The sequence below is a fragment of the Danio rerio genome, chromosome 4, assembly GCF_052040795.2.
Source record: "Danio rerio strain M-AB ecotype USA chromosome 4, GRCz13ab, whole genome shotgun sequence".
Classification (NCBI taxonomy): Eukaryota; Metazoa; Chordata; class Actinopteri; order Cypriniformes; family Danionidae; genus Danio; species Danio rerio.
The window spans coordinates 29,421,586-29,442,881 of record NC_141024.2 but is presented as its reverse complement, the minus strand read 5'-3'; the positions used below and the strand labels follow the sequence as shown (position 1 = coordinate 29,442,881).

General features: G+C 35.2%; 1 protein-coding gene and 1 long non-coding RNA gene across 5 annotated transcripts in view; one reads left to right on the top strand and one right to left on the bottom strand.

Moving 5' to 3' along the window:
• Positions 1-21,296, top strand: part of tbc1d22a (TBC1 domain family, member 22a) — a 274,142-nt gene that overhangs the window by 68,122 nt on the left and 184,724 nt on the right. For all 4 annotated transcript variants that reach the window (XR_015481894.2, XM_087246433.2, XM_087246434.2 and 1 more), the window contains 1 exon segment: positions 2,127-2,241. Coding sequence is in view for 3 of the 4 variants with exons in the window: in XM_087246433.2 (XP_087102559.2) it covers positions 2,127-2,241 (115 nt within the window). In the remaining variant the exon portion in view is untranslated.
• Positions 3,267-3,918, bottom strand: LOC147844750 (uncharacterized). Its single transcript, XR_015483255.2, has 2 exons — positions 3,666-3,918; positions 3,267-3,621 (listed from the first exon to the last, which is right to left on the bottom strand). It is a non-coding gene; the product is annotated as an uncharacterized LOC147844750 (long non-coding RNA).

Below are 21,296 nucleotides of genomic sequence, written 5' to 3'. Positions count from 1 at the left end.
AGAAATTATATATTTAAAAAAAATGCTGTGGAACTCAATGGGTGACAGCAACCAGAATTTCTCAAAATATCTTCCTTTGCAGGTGCAGCGTCCACTCGGCCCACCGATCAGCCAATTTACCCTACCATTTCTAATGTTCAAGAGCACTTGGCGATCATAAACCAACAGACCCTCAGAATATTGAGCCACAAAGAATGAAACTGATATTAATATTCAAAACAACCGTTGAGGGTTCAGACGGCAAGCCACACATACTGGTGCCATCTTGACACGTCTTTGTGTTAAACAGAATAAAGGGACTCAAATAGGTTTTAAAAAAAAGTAAAGGGTGAATAAATAATTACAAAATTAAACATTTAGGGTAAACTATCCCCTTATGCCTTTATGATCTTTTATATAAAGTAGAAACAAAAGACCCTTATGAATTAAATTAATCACATTTTTTTGTTGAAGAGCAAAATAATCTTAATTAAAAGCAAAAACAAGCTTATTTCCTTGTTGCTTGCACCTTTGGCAGCTTATTTTGCTTGCTTTGAGGAAATCTAACATAATTTCAACATATTATTCCTGAAAAAAAGACTATTTATTTTTACATGTCTAGAAAAAGCTTTTTGATTTAAGGATTTTTAGATATTTGAACTAAAAACAAGACAAAAATTCTAAGTAAGAAAAGCATTTTTGTGCAGTGTGTACTCAATCTTATAGTTTTAAATGTGTCATATTGGAAATCAAGACATGCTGTCGCTAATAATTAAATCAAAGTGTCTTCTCATAGGAAACGGACACGCAGTCTCATGCATAACCATGAGACACTTGACACATCATTGATTGCTGTAGTCATTTGCCATGTCACAATGTGTGAAGTAAACACAATGTACATTTTGAACCCTGAGGGTGAAAGCAATGCAAAGACGCTCACAATTAACCAACTTTCACTTACAGTTACGACTAATGCTTACAATGTCTTCTGTAATGATATACACAAGCATGCCTATTAATATGTCAGAAAATACAGTTTTGTTTTGAATTGAAAGATGCTTTTGATGACAATGTTAATACGAATCATATATATATATATATATATATATATATATATATATATATATATATATATATATATATATGTGTATATATATATGTGTATATATATATATGTATATATATATATATATATATATATATATATATATATATATATATATATATATATATATATATATATATATATATATATATATATATATATATATATATATATGTGTGTGTGTGTGTATATATGTGTGTGTGTATATATATATATATATATATATATATATATATATATATATATATATATATATATATATATATGTATATAAACCACAAATATGCAGTCCTATTCAAACTTGGAGAAATAATAATAATTAAGTAAAAAAAATACTATAACATGTGCAGATATTAGCATTCTATAATATAATATAGCATGTTATATAATATAATATAATATAGTATAATATATTATAATACAATATAATATAATATAATATAATATAATATAATATAATATAATATAATATAATATAATATAATATAATATACTAAAATATAATATAATATAATATAATATAATTGTGTTATATTAAATAATATTAATATGTTATATATTATATATAACATATTATAAAGTTATACTTAAAATGCAAACATAATTTGCCCGTAAAATAAGAAACCCTAGGTTTTAAACAGTAACTCTGAAATGTGACTGGTCACTAGCGGTGTTGTACTATAACACGCAATTATACACATCCAGAACACACCTGGCAATCCACATATAAAGAAAGAGCGCCATCTAATAATAAATTTGCACGCGGCTGCTTGTAATTTCTCACCTTGCTGTCTGCTCTATCGAATGTTGTGATGTTAATGATTAAAAAGGCTCTGAAGGCTTAATTGATTTTCTTAATTGATTGCTGGCTGGGGGTGGCTGATCCCACTGTGTCTCTAATTAAAACCATTTGAGTGACCTTGTACGCACAAATTCTTCTACTAACAGTTTCCATGTGGTATTGCAATTTTAAAATATATCAATGTCTTCTGTTTGCTATGAATGCTGAATAAGTGTTCTGAAATATCATGTCTTTTTGTAGATCTTCGAGCGGATTCTGTTTATCTGGGCAATACGGCATCCAGCAAGCGGCTACGTTCAGGGCATCAATGACCTTGTGACACCCTTCTTCGTTGTTTATGTATTCGAATATATCGGTAAGTCAATAACACTTCAGCTATATGAGATATATAACACTCTCTTGATATAGGATATTGACTGAGTGCTAAAACAACACTGCTGTGAAAACTCACCTGTGTTTCTGTTCTTTAGCGTTAAGCCAATACCTTTGTTTTATCTAAAGATGCGATTTAGATTTATGTTAAAAACGAATGTGCTAAACATCACTGTTTCCATTTAATGAGTTAAAGAGATCAAAAAATTGTCACTTTCTGATATATTGGCGATACATGCCACAAAGAAAAATGGGCCATTATGAGTGTTTTATTAATATAATAAATTACTTGCACTTCGAAACACAATGACTTTTTGGGAAGGTGCATGCTTTTTTTGGGAGAGCAGCTGCTCAAAACAATTCTTGAGGTCATAATACTGAAGCACTTTAGATTTTGACCGAGGGATTGTAGAATGAACAAAACAACATTTCATGTGTTTTACAATGTGGCCATTCCACTGGATTGTCCGTCATCCCATCACAACTATTTTTGTTATCATATGATCTTTTAAAAGCAATTCATATGACTTTTTTCATGTGTGCACTGGATTTTATTTTTCAGTAGTTTAGTTTAGTTTAGTTTAGTTTAGTTTAGTTTATGACCAAATTGTATTAATCAGATTTAAAAAAAAAAAAAAAAAAAAACAACAACTGTAAGACAGTTGTAAGAGCAACAAACTTCAAGTTGACTTCAAGTTGATTATTTGGAAAAGTGGCAGAAGGTAGATTTTTCTGATGAATCATCTGTTGAACTGCATCCCAGTCATCACAAATACTGCAGAAGACCTATTGGAACCCACATGGACCTAAGATTCTCACAGAAATCTAGTCTAGTTTGGTGAAGGAAAAATCATGGTTTGGGATTACATTCAGTTTTCCTATGCTTCCATTAGGGTTAGTGTCCTTCGAAGCTTTTTTTTCCCGAGCTAAGCATTTGTTTTCTGTTGTTGTTTTTTGGAATGAGTGCGGTTTACCAAGCGGTCATTGCTGAGCCATTAGTTTTTTCAGTTTTTCATTTTTTTTTTTTTTTTTTTTTTTTAAGTTACACAAATGCAGCACCCATCAGTTTGAGTTAGCAGTCCAATCACAGTAAAGCAGGGGCATGGCAATATCATACAATTGTCAAAAAATAATCTGCTAAAATAACAGTGCAGTGGGGATTAGGCATTGGCCGATATAAGATTCTGATTTTTGTCCTAAAAAAAAAAAAAAACTTAAAACAAAATGTGGAATGGTATAGCAGATCATTTTTGCGGTTTTAAAACCTTGACTTTTGCAAAACTATCGTATACCTTAAAAAAGGTTATTGTCTCATGCTTAGTGGGGATATCTGTATCAAATTGACCGACTGAAAGAAGATGTGCTGCAAAAACTGTTTTTAAAATGTTGCTTGTGTTTCTGCAGCACAAAAAAAAAAAAAAACCCTTTGATGGTTATGCAATATTTCAAAAACCTTTCGGTTTTTATGCGATGTTCCAAAATGTGTATAAAAGTAGGTGTATGTGAACATGTAGCTACTGTGGGGGATTTACCAACTGGCATAATTGTATAACACAAACAATGCTCAACATAAATAGGTACACCCCATTTTGAAAATTAATATTTTGATCCATTTTTATTCCATGTTAGTAAATATAGGTAATATATTTTGTTGCATTTGAAAAAAAAAAAAAAAAAAAACAGATTTATAAATTATATATTTATTAAAATAGTATTTTTGTTACCAACATCTTTAGACATAAAACAGTAATACGTTTCAATTCATGCACAACATAAAAAAAAAATGTGTGTGTGTGTGTATACATCCATATATATGTGGATGTTAATAATAATATAATAATATTTTAATAATAATAATATTATAATAATATTATAATTAATAATAATATAATAATATTTTTCCTTAAAAAGTACATCTTTTTGGGTGTACTAATTTTAGACCGTTATCATAACTTATTTTGTTAGATAAGCTCTAGATTTGGCTTCAGTACTGACTAATCTAATGTAAATGCACAGTTATAAAATTGTAAAGCTTTCTATATAAAATATGAATTTAAATGAAATATTTGTAAGGGGTGTGCTCGTATCTGCTGACCACTGTATGTCCATTCAAGCAAATATCAAATAATATTTACATTTTTTGTCAAATTCATTTCATCTGATTTTTCCCATCTCCTTTTTTTTTTTTTTTTTTTTTGACCTTTTACACCTTTAAGTGATTTTATTTCCAGTTGACCAAACAAGTTGTCCAGACTAATGATTCTGAAGGGCCCAGAGGGACCCTTCCAATGGACTTATGGGGCAGTTATAACCTGAGCCAAGCAAAGAGCAAGGGCAGCTCAATTGATGCACTGAAAGGATGGAGAATGAGGGTTTTTTTTTCTCAAGCTTTGTGGTTGTTGGCATACATGGCGACTCTTTTCCCGGGTCATTTGATCTTGTCTAATCCTTGAAGAATCAAAGCCCACAGTTTGATATTGCAAGTTTCAAGCTATTTGTCCTTCAGGGCAGAAAAGTAGCATTTCAAACAAGTACGCAGTTTGCCTGACAGTAGTTGACCTGCAAGAGAACAGTTAGAACGCATCACTGCTTATTTGCATACATTTCGGCTCAACTTTGGTGCATCGCCAACGGTCTCAATTGCTCATGTCGCTGCAAATCACAAACTCCCTTGAGAACAAGTGACTTCTGGTCTGTTGTCATATCAAATCCCTGTCAGCTTGAACGCCCCTTTATGAATTACATTATGACAAAAAGATTGGGTGAATTTAGGAATGTTTGTATGAAAGAGTTAGGATACACAATTAAAAAGTTATCGTTATTTACTCTATCATCTTTGAAATCAGGACACAATAAATTTGGAGAGTTTTTCTGTCCGTCTGTTGAAAGAACACATGATTAAATGTACAAAAAGACATTGCAAAAGTAGTTCGCATGAATTAATCTGTTAAATTCTTGTCTTCTAATGCAGTGCTCCCAACCTTTTTATCACCACTGGTCAATGCTTTAAAGTTTTACCATGGTCTGGGGGTGGGTATATGTCGATTGCTCGGCCGCCATCAATCGTTTTCTCAGAGGATGACAAGCTGATAAAACATTGCTCTAACTCTGAAACAAGTAATATTTATGGAAAAAAAAAATAAATAAAAAAAAGCACAGCAGTATTTGGGTGTTCTGTGCTGGATATTGTTGCTTGAACGGTGCGTGTCATGCCGCATGTGCACATTGCTCCCAATATGCAGGCAAGCCATGCACCTCCATTGGAAATAATAAACTTGTACGCTGAAAAGACACAATATGTGAAGAGCCCCTAAACCAGGGTTGGCCAACCCTGTTTCTGGAGAGCCACCTTCCTGCAGATTTCAGTTGCAACCCATATCAAACACACCTGCCTGTAATTATCACGTGGTGTTCAGGTCCTAATTAATTGGTCCAGGTGTGTTTGATATGGGTAGCAACTGAAATCTGCAGGAAGGTGGCTCTCCAGGAGCAGGGTTGCCCATCCCTGCCCTAAACCCTCCATCATTTGATCATTTGCGAACTCGAGCAGTTGCTCTTGTTGCACAGGCATGTTGGATTCACCTGATTTGTTGACAAAGCAGGTTGTGGATTAATTCCTTGGCAATTCGTGGGTCCTTCACTGGGCCTTTTCCCTTTCATAAAAAAACTTTCCAAAGAAGTCTGTTTCTTAGTTATTTTGCTAGCTTGTGGGTTAAATTTTAGTGCTCAAGTGACAGAGATCTAACTGAGCGAATACATCATTTATCAAAATAAAAGATTTTTCAGACTCAGATACTAAATAAAACGTAAGTTATTAATGATTTCTTATGCGGCCCGATACCATTTGATCCACGAACCGGTAATGGTTTGCAGCCTGGGGGTTGGGGACCACTATTCTGATACAATGATAATGAACAATTGTTTTTAGAACAGATTTTTGGGGCAGAAATGAACATTTCCATTAAGAAAGTGGTTCCCATCTGGACTTTAATTGATTCTCAAAGTGTAATTAAAGTTGTCTACCAGGTCTCAAGATTGTACTGAATTCAATTTCTGTTGTTTTATTTATTATTATTATTATTATTATTATTTTTACACCGTTTGACTATCCGAGTTAAAGATAGGGAAATAATGCAAGATAACACAAACAATCCAAGTTCTAGCACAACATTGGAAACAGTTTACACTTGTGGTACATCTCAGAATTACACATCAAAGAAGGTAGAGTTCCAGAACACTGATTGATTAATCAACACAGACCAATTGTCGCTCAAAGGTAGCTTAAAGACCACATAAAAGTTTGTTTGGTGAACTGTTTCAAACTGCAACAATCTCACAAAACAATAACTTTGTTCCGATTTTGTTCAAAATGACATGATTTCCGATCATACTTTGATTGTGTTTGATGTATCTCGAGGCCTTATTTCCTTCCCAAACTCTAAATGAGAAGTTATAAAGAAAGATCACACGTGATAACCAAGTTTTAGCACAAGATTGGTACTGGTTGCCTAATGTGTGACATCTTAGATTGCATGTCAAAGAAGGACGAACTTCAGAACACTCACACTGATTGCATAATTGAAACAGACCAATGCTAGCTAGAAGGTAGCTTAAACTCCCCCCAAACGTTTTGCTTTGGTGAACTGTTTTGAACTGCTGAAAAACTCAAAAATAAGTTTGTTTTAGTCATATATTATTCAAAATGACATCATTTCCATTCATTCTTTGATTTGCTTGTTCAAACTACTTATTTTTTATAAGCTGAAACAACACAATTCTTGAGATTCCGTTGGGACAACTTATTTTTTTTATGTTCAGTTTACTAAACTAATGCAACTAATAAGTTAACTTAATTCCTTTATGTTGTCACAACACAAATCGATTGTGTGAAATCCAGCATTTTATACTGTATATCAGGACCTTATCCCCTTCCTAAACTCCCTGCTACCCTGTATCTTGCTCTCTCATTGGTTGTAAGTCATCACTGATTAATTTTTTCAGCCAGAACTCTTTTCACACTGCAGGATTTTGAATTGCCAGGTTAACAGGCATCAGTGACACCTTGGGGATTCTCTCAGATCACTTCTTTGATCATTCACATTGTGTGACTTTTGTGAACAAGCCCCAATTGTCTTCGATTTTAGGCAATTGTCAAGTTTTTTTTCAGAAGTGGAAGGTTGTGTAGTGTGAACTCTACTTTTATGGATTTTTTTGCTACCTTTTTTTTCTGCTTGTGATACTAAAGTTTCATTAATCAAGCATCCTGTGGTTTGAAACAACATGAGGGTGAACAGTTTTTTTTTTTTGCCTACACTCTATATAGTGCAAAACATCCTGTTTTTAAACATCCTGCAGCGATGTGGTTCAGTTTTCATGCATTATTTGTAATTTTCCCACTTGTTTTCTGTCTCCCTGTACACTTTCTGGCTGTTCGCATGGGGAGATGCGTAATTGTTTTGTTTATCTGAAAGATGTTCTTCATTTTGTGTGACTTCATGTTCACATGCATATTTGTCAAAAAAAGGCCCCTTATCTCCCATGATAAAGAGGTTTTGGAAAATCTACTCTCCTTGGTTTGTGAGGGAAAGTTTGGCGGAAAATATACCTGTACCAACTTTAACAGTCATTTGTTTTCCACAACTCCACCCGGCGCAATAAGGCATGGTGCCACGTGTGACAGATACTCATTCAAAGTCTGCTATGTGGGCCAAGTGCTGACTGCTGAGGGCAAGCAGTGGCAAAACATTACGGCTTCACTCTGACAAGAGACCATATCCATCAATCTCTGCGTTTCCCACCCAGCTTGGGAAGGGAGTAGCTTGGTTAAAAATGTTTAATTTTCAAAAATAGCCAGTATAGGTAGTGAAATGACAATTAATGATAACATTTTAGATGTGAATATCTGACATTTTAGTCCGTATCTTTGATTTTTTTTTTTATCAAGCACTCTTCTATGATTTAAAGTCTGTATGAAATCTAAATTTACAGTGTGTACTTTGCTTGCACATGTTTGTATTATATGGCTGAACAATTAATCCTTCTAAATTAATTAAAGGTAACCCCAAAAAAAAAGTCTGACCAATTGCTTTCATTTGTTATTGGCTTCTACCACAATATTCCTAACCTTGTCCCTTTTACCATTAATTTGCTACAAGTAAATGATGCGCACAAAGAAAGCCCAGCCCCAACTTAATATTCCATGTAAATCATTTTTTGTTAATATGGATTTTTGGCTTGTTTGAATTGACACGAAACAACATCAAATATGAAATGCCGGATCTGGTAAAACATGAACGCTCCTTTCCCTTCAAACGCTAGCAGGGTGCAGATGTGTGTATGGGACTGAAGAGGAGTAAACATTAATAAGTGAACATTCTGCTAATTAATGCAGTCATCTACCCTGCAATGGGGGCTTCTTCAGCTGTTTGTTAAAGGAAGGATCAGAAATAACTTTTGACATATGGGACTTTGCCAGAGCTTGACAGGAACTTTACCAGTACACAGTTCATGGATCAGTTTCTTCCTCCATTTTAAGTCTAAGTGTAAGTAAGAGCTATTTAAAATGGTTGCCCCCTTGTTTTCTTTAGCTTTTAAAATATGTAATTAACTGTGTTTCGTTACTTGCAGTCACTCTACGTGGCTTGTACTTTATCTGGTTAACTCTTTATATTCTCATATCGTTTCTAAAACCACGTTGAAAATGGGTCTTTCTGAACAGATTTAAATGTGTTTTTGAGCTTGCAATCCTCTGCCGTTTGTCATTGCTATGGCCACTGTCAGCTGTTTCTTAACGCGTGTGGCAGTCAAGTTTCAAAATACTTTAGCTTTTGCCACTTTGTAGATTAATACTAAATGCGTGTTGTTGTCCGGCATTAGGCTCACACATATAATCTGCATGCACACAGCCAATCAATCGCAATAGACTGTGTCATCGCACCAATCAGCGCAAATTAGCATTGCGCAAAGGAGGGGTTTAGGAACAAATGAATCACTGAACGAATCCAATGGGATTCGTTGAGATAATTAGGTAAAAATAAATGCACATTATATCACGATGAAACAGTTTTTTGACCTTGCATGCATATCAGCCTGTTGTTGGAGACCCCTTAAACCAAAATGTGACCTATTATATTGCATAATAGGGGCGCTTTAATAGTATTTTTTCTTTAATCAACGTGTTGAAATTTTCTACAATTGACATTTCAAAAAAAAAAAAAAAATGCAGTTGAGTTGTGACTATTTGAGACACTGATTTCGGGTTGCAGTTTGGAATGCTTTCAAAAATAATTGCTCATTTTTAGTAATTTGAGCAATTATTTCTGGGCCGATAAGCGATATTATATTTAATAGCTATAAAATGTATGTCTATAACAATGATTAGATTAAGATCTGGACTTGTTTACTCTATATTACTCTAAGAGCCAATCACACAGTAGAAATGTGCAGCAATGAAAATCTTAGAGTGTGTTGCTATTAGTGACGTGTCATTTTTATTTATTTTTTATTTATTTATTCATTTTTTTAGTCTTTTTTACACCGAAAATTTATCAGACGAAAATATGTTATGCTCTAATACTCTCTAACTGTTGTGGCTTTAGTCACTGTTGGGGTACTCTTTTAAATCTGGAAGTATTAACAACTGGTATCAAAATATATATTGTTATTGTTAAATATGGAAAATAATTGTTGAGATCGCATTTTTTCTATATCACCCAGCCCTATAATCAATACAGCTAAAATGGTGGAGCACATTCTACAGCGGTTGTTTTAAATACCCTCCATTTAGGAATCATTATTAAAGATTTCAGTTTGTACATGCTTTTCTTTAAAAGACACTAAATGTTTACTCAGACTTGTTATTTTGGCATGTCACCCTGTCTATATTGTTGCTTACTTTTGTAACTTTATATTTTTGTGTAGCTTGCAACAACTCCACCTCACTGTCAGTGTATTGAAAAGCTCCACAACGTGTTGCCATGAATGAATGAACAACATATAGGTGGAAATGGTGCAGCTTAAGGCATCTTAACACATGCACAGCACTTGTATGAAAGTGTTTTTAGTTGTTTCAGTGTGGATAACCATATCTTGGGAAACATTTTAAAACTATAGTTTGGATACTGAAAGTATATATTTAAAAAAAAATAAATAAATAAAATCTGGATTAGTGTCTTTGTACACTAAAATCCAACCTATGTAAATGTGTATTAATCCATTGTCGAAAATCTCAAAACAGTTTAGAGTTATTTGATTCAGTCTCTCTCTTCTTCCAAAATGTAAAAGAAACAGAAAATGTTGTCTTCACAGTACGAAAAGGAAGGAGAGTTTGGTTTACTTCCTTATCAAAGAGCTGAACTATCCTGAAATTCAACATTTATTTCAGGAAATTAGCAGCATTTTGATACTTTGCTTGCGATACTACCACTCAAATTTAAGTAGATCAATGAATCCGGAAAACAGATTGGCAATACGTCAAAGGAATGTGTACACACACTTGCCAACATCAGCTTGGGAGACATGCCAGGCATTGAAACCAACATACAGCAGGCTGCATCAATGGTTTTCAATCTTCCACCACATTTTGTCTTTATAATTTAGTGTATAATGTAATCTTTATTATTATTAAAATTAAATTATATACTTTGTTTGTTATAAAGTGCTCTGTTTGAGTTACATCATTCTCAATTTGCTTGTACGAGAGCTCTGAGTTGTCAGAACATCTCTCGAAACACTACACAAATAAAAAAACAAAACCAAAAAAACTTAACTTGATACATTTTTTTTTTTATAATAGATGAAAGTTTTGGAGGCAATGTGTAAATGTGATTAACACAATGTGATCTCATATTTATTTAATATTTTTATGTGCAAACTTTAAGCCGAAAAACTTGCAATGAACTCCAGTCTGAATGTTCATTTTTGGTTGAACTGTAAAGTTTATAGCTACTTTTAATTAGTTTCTCCTCCGCAATACTCGCCTGAGATATTCTGGATCAGAGCATAAGCCCCTGTTTAGTCAGTGCAGTGCGGAATGAATTGTGCCTGTAAATTCAGTTTAGCAGAAGAGCGTTATTTATCTTTCTTGATTCCTGCTTTAAAAAATGTATGATGACAGGGCCGAATTAGGGGCCAGTTAGTGCTTTGGCTGCGTGTACTTTTCTGTAAGGGCACTTCGTTATTAAACAATCATTTTCATTACGCTCGTAAATAAATGCATGAGGAGATGGGGGAAAACTTCATTGGGCTTCATTTGACCTTGTTCCAAGAACCTTCAAAATGTAATTTGAATAAAAGTTGTCCCCCAACAACTGAAATTGCTATCTTCTCTGTGAATTGTTTAGACATAGGTGGCTAAGGTCTGATAGAAAGAGGAAAAATAAATAAATAAATCCACTCATATTGATTTATGCTAGTAGAGAGACAGCCTGGAACCCTGCTTGTGGTAGTCAAACAAACTGCTGTACACCAAAGAGACAGCAAATAGAGCGCCGGGATATTTTATTATATTTGTTGAAGTTTTTGAAAAAAAACAGTAGATTTACAGAGCCATCAGCAACAAGTCTATGGACATTCATTTCTCACAATTTTTAAAGAATATAGCTAAGTGAAAAATAGGTGGTAATTAACACAAACAATAGGAATTCATATTATATTTTTTTTATTTCCAATTTATATTTGCACACTGCAAAAAGAACATGTATTGTTCACTTATAGGCAATAAGTATGCGTTTTTTTTTTTCCAAAAATATATGGTATCAAAAAGTAATTGTAAAATAATGCTTAACTTAAAAAAAAAATAATAAAAAAATGATTTTGATTGCTTATACTAGTTTACAACAAAACAACTAAATTCTTGAGATTTTATTGTGACAGCTTATTTGACAAACTAAAATTTACTTCCATTACTACTTAGATTTGTTAAGCTAACTTAAACATTAATCAATTGTATTGGTACCCTGCTTTTTGATAAAAAATAAACATGAAATATGAAATAAAGAAATATGAGTATATGAAGGCAGAAATGCCAATTTCTAAAGTATTGTCTGCGTTTTTTTTTTTTTGGTTTTTTTACGTCTTGTTTTTTATTCTTATTCTTTCAAAACATAAAAGTAAATATAGTATAGACTGTTATTGCCTGTAAATCACAGTTCTGCAGTGCTACTGATTGATTGTGAACAAGTTTGGGCTGTGCAATTAATTGAGGTTTTTTAATTTATGCCACTGTCAGACTAGTGTTTGAGCATGTGAAATTCTCTAGTGCCAAGAAAAGGGGTGGAATTAAACACAATAATTAGACATTAAAACAAAAGTGAGCGATTGGTCTATATTTAAAATTTCTTTACAGAGAGGTCATGTTTCGATCTTTGATTGGTATCACGCAGTCACGTGATGCGATTTCGCAGGTCAGAGTGCACGAAGCTTGAACTTTGCAATGCAGCAAACTGTGAAACTTGTTGCACGAGCTTGTGTTTCTTGTCTGCCGCATTCACATTTATATCAATGGAAGTCTATGAGGTGAAAAGTGCAGTGGGAACGGCATTATAAACACATTATAAAAAACAAAAAAACAAAAGTAACACTTTATTTTGATGGTCCATTTCATTAATAGTAGACTGTCTGTTTAATACCTGTTGATTCTGCTTGAGGAAGTACATGTAAACTTAACCCAACCCCAACCTAAGAGTCTACTTATGATCTAATGTGAATTAGTTGGCATGTAAATGCAATGCAACTAAATTCAACAAATGGACCTTTAATTAAAGTGAGCAAAAAAAAAACATGAATCGATATTAAAAGATTATTATACGATTATCATATCCCGCCCCTCTTTCAAGCAAGTTGCTTTTATTCCTCGGCATTTCACATGGAAATCAGTGAAAGCATGTTACGTTACATTTGCAGCATGGGAAATGCAGTATTTGTTGACGTTCATAGATAAATTAATGTTTTGTTTTTGTAAGCGGGAAAGTGAGCGCATACTGTTTGTGGATCCGCTTAGCCTCATGGTACGTTCAAACCAGTTGCAGATGAAGTGTCAAGCATGAGTGATTTACACAAGGTTTACACATGCAGCACTATTTACATGAATGAGGTGGCGTGGTTGGAGTAAAAGACATTGCACAAATTGAGGGTTTTGGGCATTTGCTTCGCTTAACAAGTGATTTGTCTGAAACTTTGGGTTGAAAAATCTAAACTTTGGCAGACATTCATGCCACGTTAACCAATCAGGAGCTTGCTCTCGTAGTGCCATGATTATGGCATAGCATCTGTAGCTGGTGTTCTGAAGGAAAATCCTCCTGCCAACATGGAACAACAGCGCATCAAACTGGGTGTTTTTCTAAAAGATCCGATGGGCACAGACATGGCGCCGAATAAATCAACACCATTTTTCCGTCTTCCTAAAGCACAGCTGCAACTTTCTCAATAAAATACATGTTAGTCATTTAGCAATAAAACTGGAGTTGGCAGACAGATGCCCTTCCCTTGACGCAAATCTTCATCTATTGTGAATTAAATTGACTTGTGAATGACATGAGTAAATTTTTAAGCAGCCAATTACACTCAAATAGTGAAATCTATTTGTGTGCAATAGTGAAATCTATTAGTGCAAGCCACATTTGGTGAGAGCGCTCACATGTAGAGTCATCTTAAGGTAAGCACCAAAATCTTTGGTCATATGGTTTATTGATTATCGATTTTAATAATTATGATTACACTTATGGCCAAAACATTGTGATTATGATTTTTCTAGTCTTAAAAACATGGATTTTTATGTTTTGTCAGTTTAGTGGAAATTCATACAAATACATATAAGTTCAGTTGTACGTAAATGTAAGATTTTTAAAAGGAGGCGTCACAAAACCCCACCCCTAATGGCCCTTTTCCACTGAGTGGTACAGTACGGTACGGGTCGGTACAGGTAACTTTTATCAAATGTACAAAACTGATGCTTTATACACACAAATACTTCTCTATAAATCTCTACAAATGATTTGATTATAACTGCAGATCAATGACAGTGGGAAATAGCCTCCTGTAACGTCTGCAATTATATGAAATAAATAAATAAATGCAACATATATGAACACATACAAACTCTTACAGTCTCCGTTATGTTACCAATTACAAAAAAAAAAAAAAAACTACACACAACACATATTTAGTCCTTATTTAGGTTCAAAAACAACACACAACATATAGCCCACAGTCAGTGCAAACCTGTCATTTGTGTCTTTAATCTTCAACAGCACATGTAGCCTCTTGTTAGAAAGTAATTCCGTTATTTCCAGTTCATAATAGTCCAAACGGTGATGATAATAGTCAAACATGGCAGTTTGTTCAAGTTTTAGTTTGCTGAACGAATCATTTGCTCTTTTGTTTTTCCGGGCTTCTCCTTTGTTTTTTTGCAGTTCACTCTTGCGTTTGTCCTATTTCATACTAATTAATTATTATTAGCCAACAAATCCCAAAAATTACAAATTGTCGTGAGATAGTATTGGATTTTTCACACAACCAAAAAGCCCTAGGATAAATTATTAAATTAAATATTTAATGATTATTATTATTCTTATTATTTGTAAATTTAGCATAATATATATATTGGATATAGTGTACTGTTTTACATAACTTGGCTATTTTCTTCCATGTTTCAAATCCACATTTCAAATAAAACAGTTTAAAGTAAAATATTTAAATGCGTATTTTTGGCTGAAGCTGTGATAATAGACTGTATCAAAGGCTGTCTGTAATCTTGTTTATATGCAGCATACAAGAAACCATCAGGCATTTTTGTCTATTCGAACACAAATAGTTCTTCCTTAGAACAAGCCAGACTTAGTTCCCTTGCTGGACTGATTAAAACACATCTGTTAAAAGCCCTTTTGACTTGTGAAAGTTGCTTCGAAATCTTGACTGGAGCAATTTTCCTCTGCTATATACATCAGACAGTTTTAGGTTTCAAGTCATCTTCATTTGCCTTGGCTTATAGTTCTCTGTATGAATAAAAGCTTCAGAAGCCATCAGACCCATCCAATATCCCCATTCATTACTCTTTTAATCACCCGGCTTCATTTGCATAGCTCGTTAAGCTACATATGTCTATTCTATCGATACTTTTTTTTAATCTACAGTGCCATTCTTCATGGAAGTCTCCATCTAATCAGGCAGCCACTTTTGTCTCGGAAGGTTTTGTTCTTCACCCATTCCACTCTTTCCATTGTTCCCGACTAGAACTGTTTGCTCATTAGGCAACAATAAAGTTTTATAATTGGGAGAAACGTGTGTTTGATGAAACGTGTATGTGCAGTAGTGCGGAACGCTGTTGATTCTGGATTAGGATGGGGTCATTTGGAAGAGTTTTCACGTATGGATCCCTTCAGAGAAATGTTCTAGAGGGCAGATGTGGATTTGTGGCAATACTGTTAAAGATCGACAGGATTGGTTGAGTCATTGTGTGGCCTACGTTTTCAGTGCTGGTTGATGGCGGTTTTGGTTACACTTTACAATAAGGTTACATTAGTACCCAGAAATTACATTTCTGCTATTAATTACTTACCCTCATGTCAATTTTATCTCCTGAGAGACATTTGTTTATCATCCAAACAGAATATTTTATTTGAGATATTTAGATGTAATTCGAGAGCTCCCTAATCCTCCATAAACAGCCATGTGACTTCAAAAACAATGCAAACTGTAAGTATGACTTTGTTATCCTACATCTTCATTCCCACGCCAGGTAAGGATGCACATTTATTACGGGCAGTATGACATATTGCTATTAGTGTCAAAAGCATTGTATTGCCCAGAGTAAATATATACCCTGGTCTGGTGCAAAAGACAGTATGCTAGCAAAGTTGTTTTTACATTTTTCTTTAATTTTTTTGGGGTGCGCAAAGTTGTTCTTGCAGCTTTATATGTTCAAAGTGGCATTAAAGTTTCGTGGAATGTTTTGACAATGTATTTTTCTATTTTTTTCTTCTTTTCTATCTTAAACTTCAGCCATTTGCATTTCTCTAGGTCACAGAAGCTTCCTTTGAGGGTGATCTTAATAAGGTGCATATGTAAAATGCGAGCACCTTTGCCTCACATGAGTGTCGCTCTATTGGAAATAAATTATTAAACTTGCCTGCAGGTTGCACACCAGAAGCGCCGCTCAGCGACGCACAGCGCCATGCATTTTAGAATTCTAAACATAGATATCAGGGTACACACAACGGCGCTTCAAGTCGGCGGCTGTCCGCGGCACCCAGCCAGGATTTGGGACACTTTATCTTTCCGCCGCGCCACAGAGCAACATCTGAACATGCGAATTTCCGAGTCTGGTGTGCCGTGTTGTGGCTCTAAGCTGGTCATCCGGTGTCTCAGTCAAAGTTAATTCAGTGTGATTATTAGTTTCTTTGTACAAGCTCGGCACTTGAAACTAGCACACAGTTAGCTGTAAAACTATACAAATACACAAATGATTGTGTACTCTCTGCTTGTTCCGTGTCCAAGGCGTACATGTACGGCTGAATGCTGATCCTCTCATGCTGCTTCTCACTGTCTGCTTGTTTGTTGCCAAACACAGGACGGAGGAGCTCTTGGTTCCGCCCCCTTGTTAAGTTGGGCGGGAATTTGAAGCAAATTTTCATGTGAATCAACCCACCCCTAAAACAGCGAGCTGTGTACACGCCCCCAACATGACACTTTTTTTAACACATTATAATAAAAAAAATTTGAACTGTGTGTTGAACTGAACCTTAACTAGCACACCCAGAAAAATTTAATATGAATATTAAATTATAAAAAAGGGGTAAACTATGTGCCCTTTAAGTAATTTTGGAACAAAGCATTTACCAAACGCATACATGTGCAATGATGCTCTATATGAAGGCGTCAGTGCTAAGGTAGTTAGCATGAACTGTTACGCCCCATTCACATGAGGCGTCAGCGTCAACGCTTCTCATTTACTTTGAATGGGTGACGTCAGGTGTTGCCGAACTGCATTGTGGATTCGTTGGTGCTGCTTCAGAGGCATTGCTCACTATAGTAGTTGGGACTAGCTCAACTTTTCAAGTGCCGACAGAAGCGTCAGCCAATCAGATGGCTGTATCCAATTACACAATCCAGACCGTGGCCTATTGTCGACTGTATTTTATTGGCTGACGCTGCTATGATGATCGCGTAAGCCCCAACTTCAGACACGCCTTCATTCAAGCGTTGACGCTGAAGCCCGATGTGAATGGGGTGTTAGCCAACAAAAGAACAGTTGCATTGGTAAATTGTTTCTACATCAACATCCTGCAGTACAGAGGATACAATTCTATCGGCTTGAGAATTCCCAATGGACGCAGTGCATAAAATCCCCCTCTGGGTCACCATGGATCACTCAGATTCCAAATAGCCTATGTCTTTTACGTCATGTGCATTAAGTTCACTAACCTTGTAACCGCTGACTCCTGCTTTCAGTCCATCTTCTGGAAGGCCTTTGTGGGCCGTTCATTGACTAAGTGCCACAGGCCTCCACGGCTGAATTGAACAGTTAGTGGTGTGTGACCCACAATTGAGGCCCTAATGAGTATCGGTTTGTTCGGATTTCTCGCTTTGAAGAACTGAGCTCAGTGCTGATTTTAATGCAGGTCTGATTAACTTTCCTCATTTGCTCTAACGAGTTGTTAAGTGACTGCCTTGGGATGCCTGAGATGTCTAGTGGCAGGTATTTTCCCTCTTTTCCTCTTGGTTGAGCTCTTTCTCAGCCTTTCCTTGCCCTCTGTCTAACACTCAAAATAATCATTTTTGCTGCTTGTTTAAACTGCTTTTTTAAAATAAGCTGAAACAGCACAATTCTTGAGATTTTTTTGGTGGAACAACTTACATGATTTATGTTCAATCCGATTACATTTGTGAAGAACAGTTAAGTTAACTTGATCGATTTGTTGGGACAACATGAAGGCATTGTATGAAACCCAGCGTTTTCTACAAAGAAGTAAAGGAAGCTATAGCTGTTTGAATTTATCCTATAGCCTGTTTTTCATTTATCCATTTGACCTTCATGTTTCATTAGTTAATGTTAGTTATTGGTAATTAGATGGATTGATAGTAGTTATACATTACAGTACTGCATTGACAAATAATGTAATAAAGAACATAAGGAACAATGGATGCAGCAGAAATATAAACGTATCCTGAGTCGTAGCCTGCCCTATCGTTGTGTGTACCCTGATAGAAGCCTATGTTTAGAATTCTAAAATGTGGGGCATGATGTGGCGCGTCACCAAGCGCCATATCTGTTGGGTGACCCTCTTAAAACATAACAAAAACCAAATGACTGTACTGTAAATACATGACCAAATACTGTTAATTTGTTATTCGTTGTATACCAAAGTATAATGATATCATGTAGCTTAATCTTGTGAAGTTACTAATTAACACATTATTACACATTAATAATCTTATAAAACCTTAAAGGAGTGGTCCAGTTTGTATTTTGTATGTTTATAAGATGCAAAGCATTGTGTGCTCAAGCTTTGTTTGTTGAAAATCACGTCATTTTCTCATATAGTTTACTTTAATTATATACTGCTACTCAGCTAACAGGAAAACGGCTGTCATATTTCCTAGTTCCCTTGAAAGACTTGCCCTCGAAAGGCTCTTATTGGTCAGCTAACATTCACGGATCGGCTCCACGTCACCAGGAAGCGTCATGCTCCTACAAGCATGTGTTTTGCACTGTGTAAACACTCAGTCAGAGTAGCGGTTAGCCATATCAGTTTGTGCCTGAATCAGACAGAAAATGACACAGAGGACACAACTGAGCCTCACGTCTGCTCTCTAAAATAAAATCTGATAAGTGTCTTTCACATATATTTGGATTAAGCATGTGTAAGTAATATGAAATGCACACATAACTTTTGTCGGGTTTGTTATTTGAAATGTAGCACGCAGGGAAATCGGCCACATAAAGTGACACCGCAGCGCTGGTGAAGATTGTGGATGTTTACAGCAGTTTCACTGATAAATATCAATTTATAGCTAAATTGTCTAACATCATTTCCTGTTGTTTACATCCTTGTCGACGTCCTTCCTACACCATACCGTTAACACTACATATTGTTCATGTAATAGATCAGTTTTAACAAATAAAAATACTTACAGGTTGTGGCTTACAATCCACCGCTTCTTCTATTATGGTTGTGTGAGTTTTTAGCCGAATCTGAGAGAGATTCTGGAAGCTTTCCTTTGTCAAATGCTAGCTATATTTATATATATATTTTTTATAATTCTCTGGAAGATAATTAAAATTAAACTGTATGCACTTCTCTCTTTAGTGTCCTTTGGAAGCCCAAATACAGAAACAGAAGAAGCTCTGTGGAAATAGCAGCGTTTGGAGGACATTTTAGCTTTCACTGCTTCAACATTATAGTGCCTTTGGCCACACCACTTTGCTGCGTGGGGTGTGCGCGCATACATCCCACTAGCCTGGATGTATTTTTTTTTGTAGTCCCCAAACTCCATTTGCTGTAGGCTTTTTTAAAGTAACTCTACAAAAGCCAATGTCTCCTTTTGCATTGAACTTTGAGCGAATTACAATCAGAGATGTTGTTTGTGTTCACACTGCTACATTACACATCAACTAAAGTTTAAAATATTATATTGTAGTGGACCACCCCCTAAATACAATGTTACCAAATAGCATATACATTAATATTGTTGTAATGTTAGTACATGTTAATTTAGTTCCCATACCTTTCAGTCCCCAACCCCCTAATTAACCAAATCGAATTAATCCATAAGTCACAACTCCCACTGTCCTCAGAGGTGGTGAAATATTCAAACGTTGCACTTTGCTTGACATCGCCACACACAACTATGTCTTCACAAATTTGGGCATGTTGACAACTAATAAAATGCAGTCAAGTAACCATATATGTTTAAATATTAATTTATAGATTTGTTTAATCATCTTAATCAAAAAGAAAATTAATGAATTATGGCCGTGAAGGTCATCGGTTGACCTTACTGCTAATCAAAGTCATTTCTATTGACCATGTGAACACAATATACAATCAGTGCTATTGTAAGCGTGCTAAACAGCGCTCAAATTTTGGTATGAAATTAATGTTTTTTAAAATTTAAGTACCAATTGGTACCTAATGCCGAGTTCAGACTGCATGATTTTCAAAGTAGTCACGTCACAGATGTTTTCACACTGCATGACCATCCGGTGCAGCATTCTGTCGCTGCTGTGTTTGCACTGCAAGATGAATAGGCGACAGGGGGTTTCACACTGCTTGACCATACAACGGGATGAATCGCCGCCAACTTTGTCTCAGTGCGCAAACTAACATCTCACAATCAAACACATACAAGATGTGACATGAAAACAACAAAATGTCATGTAGTAGCCTATGTTAATTAGCCTACATAATGAGAAAGAAGTCTTAAGTGGGGTAGAAAATGTACTTATTTTGCTCACCTGTGTTTTGATGGGAATTAACAATTTCTCCTCATTTCTTCTTTTTTTTTTTTTCGACCCGATTGTGGTATTGCTTAATAAGGAACGTCAAGCAGACACTAGTTTTCCTCCATTTCTTGGGTCTAAATTAGACCAAAAAGAAGCCCTTAACTTTCCCCCAACCTCCCGCTTGTCTGCAGATCCCCACACCAGTGAATGCTGCTCTTTCATTGTCTGTAGGTAATCACCGATGCTGTTTTCAATCAAAACTTCTCACTGCATGATTTGAATTGCTGACAGGTCCAGCTATTTAGCATGCAAAATATCAGATGCGGGTCAGCGACTCATCGGCGATTCTCTCAGATCGCGTCTTTGATAGTTCACAGTGTATGATTGTTACTCACAAGAACGAGCACCGATTTGCCTGTGATTTCAGTCATTTGTCGGGCGAGTTCTCGGTGAGTCGGTGAGTCAAAACAACCTTAGTGGGCACGGTGTTTTGAGCACAGCAAGTCTATTCTTAACTATTCTTGACTTACTTTTGAAAACTGAACTCAGTACTCAGAAATTATCCTCCATGTTTAGTAGGGGTGCAACGGTTCAAT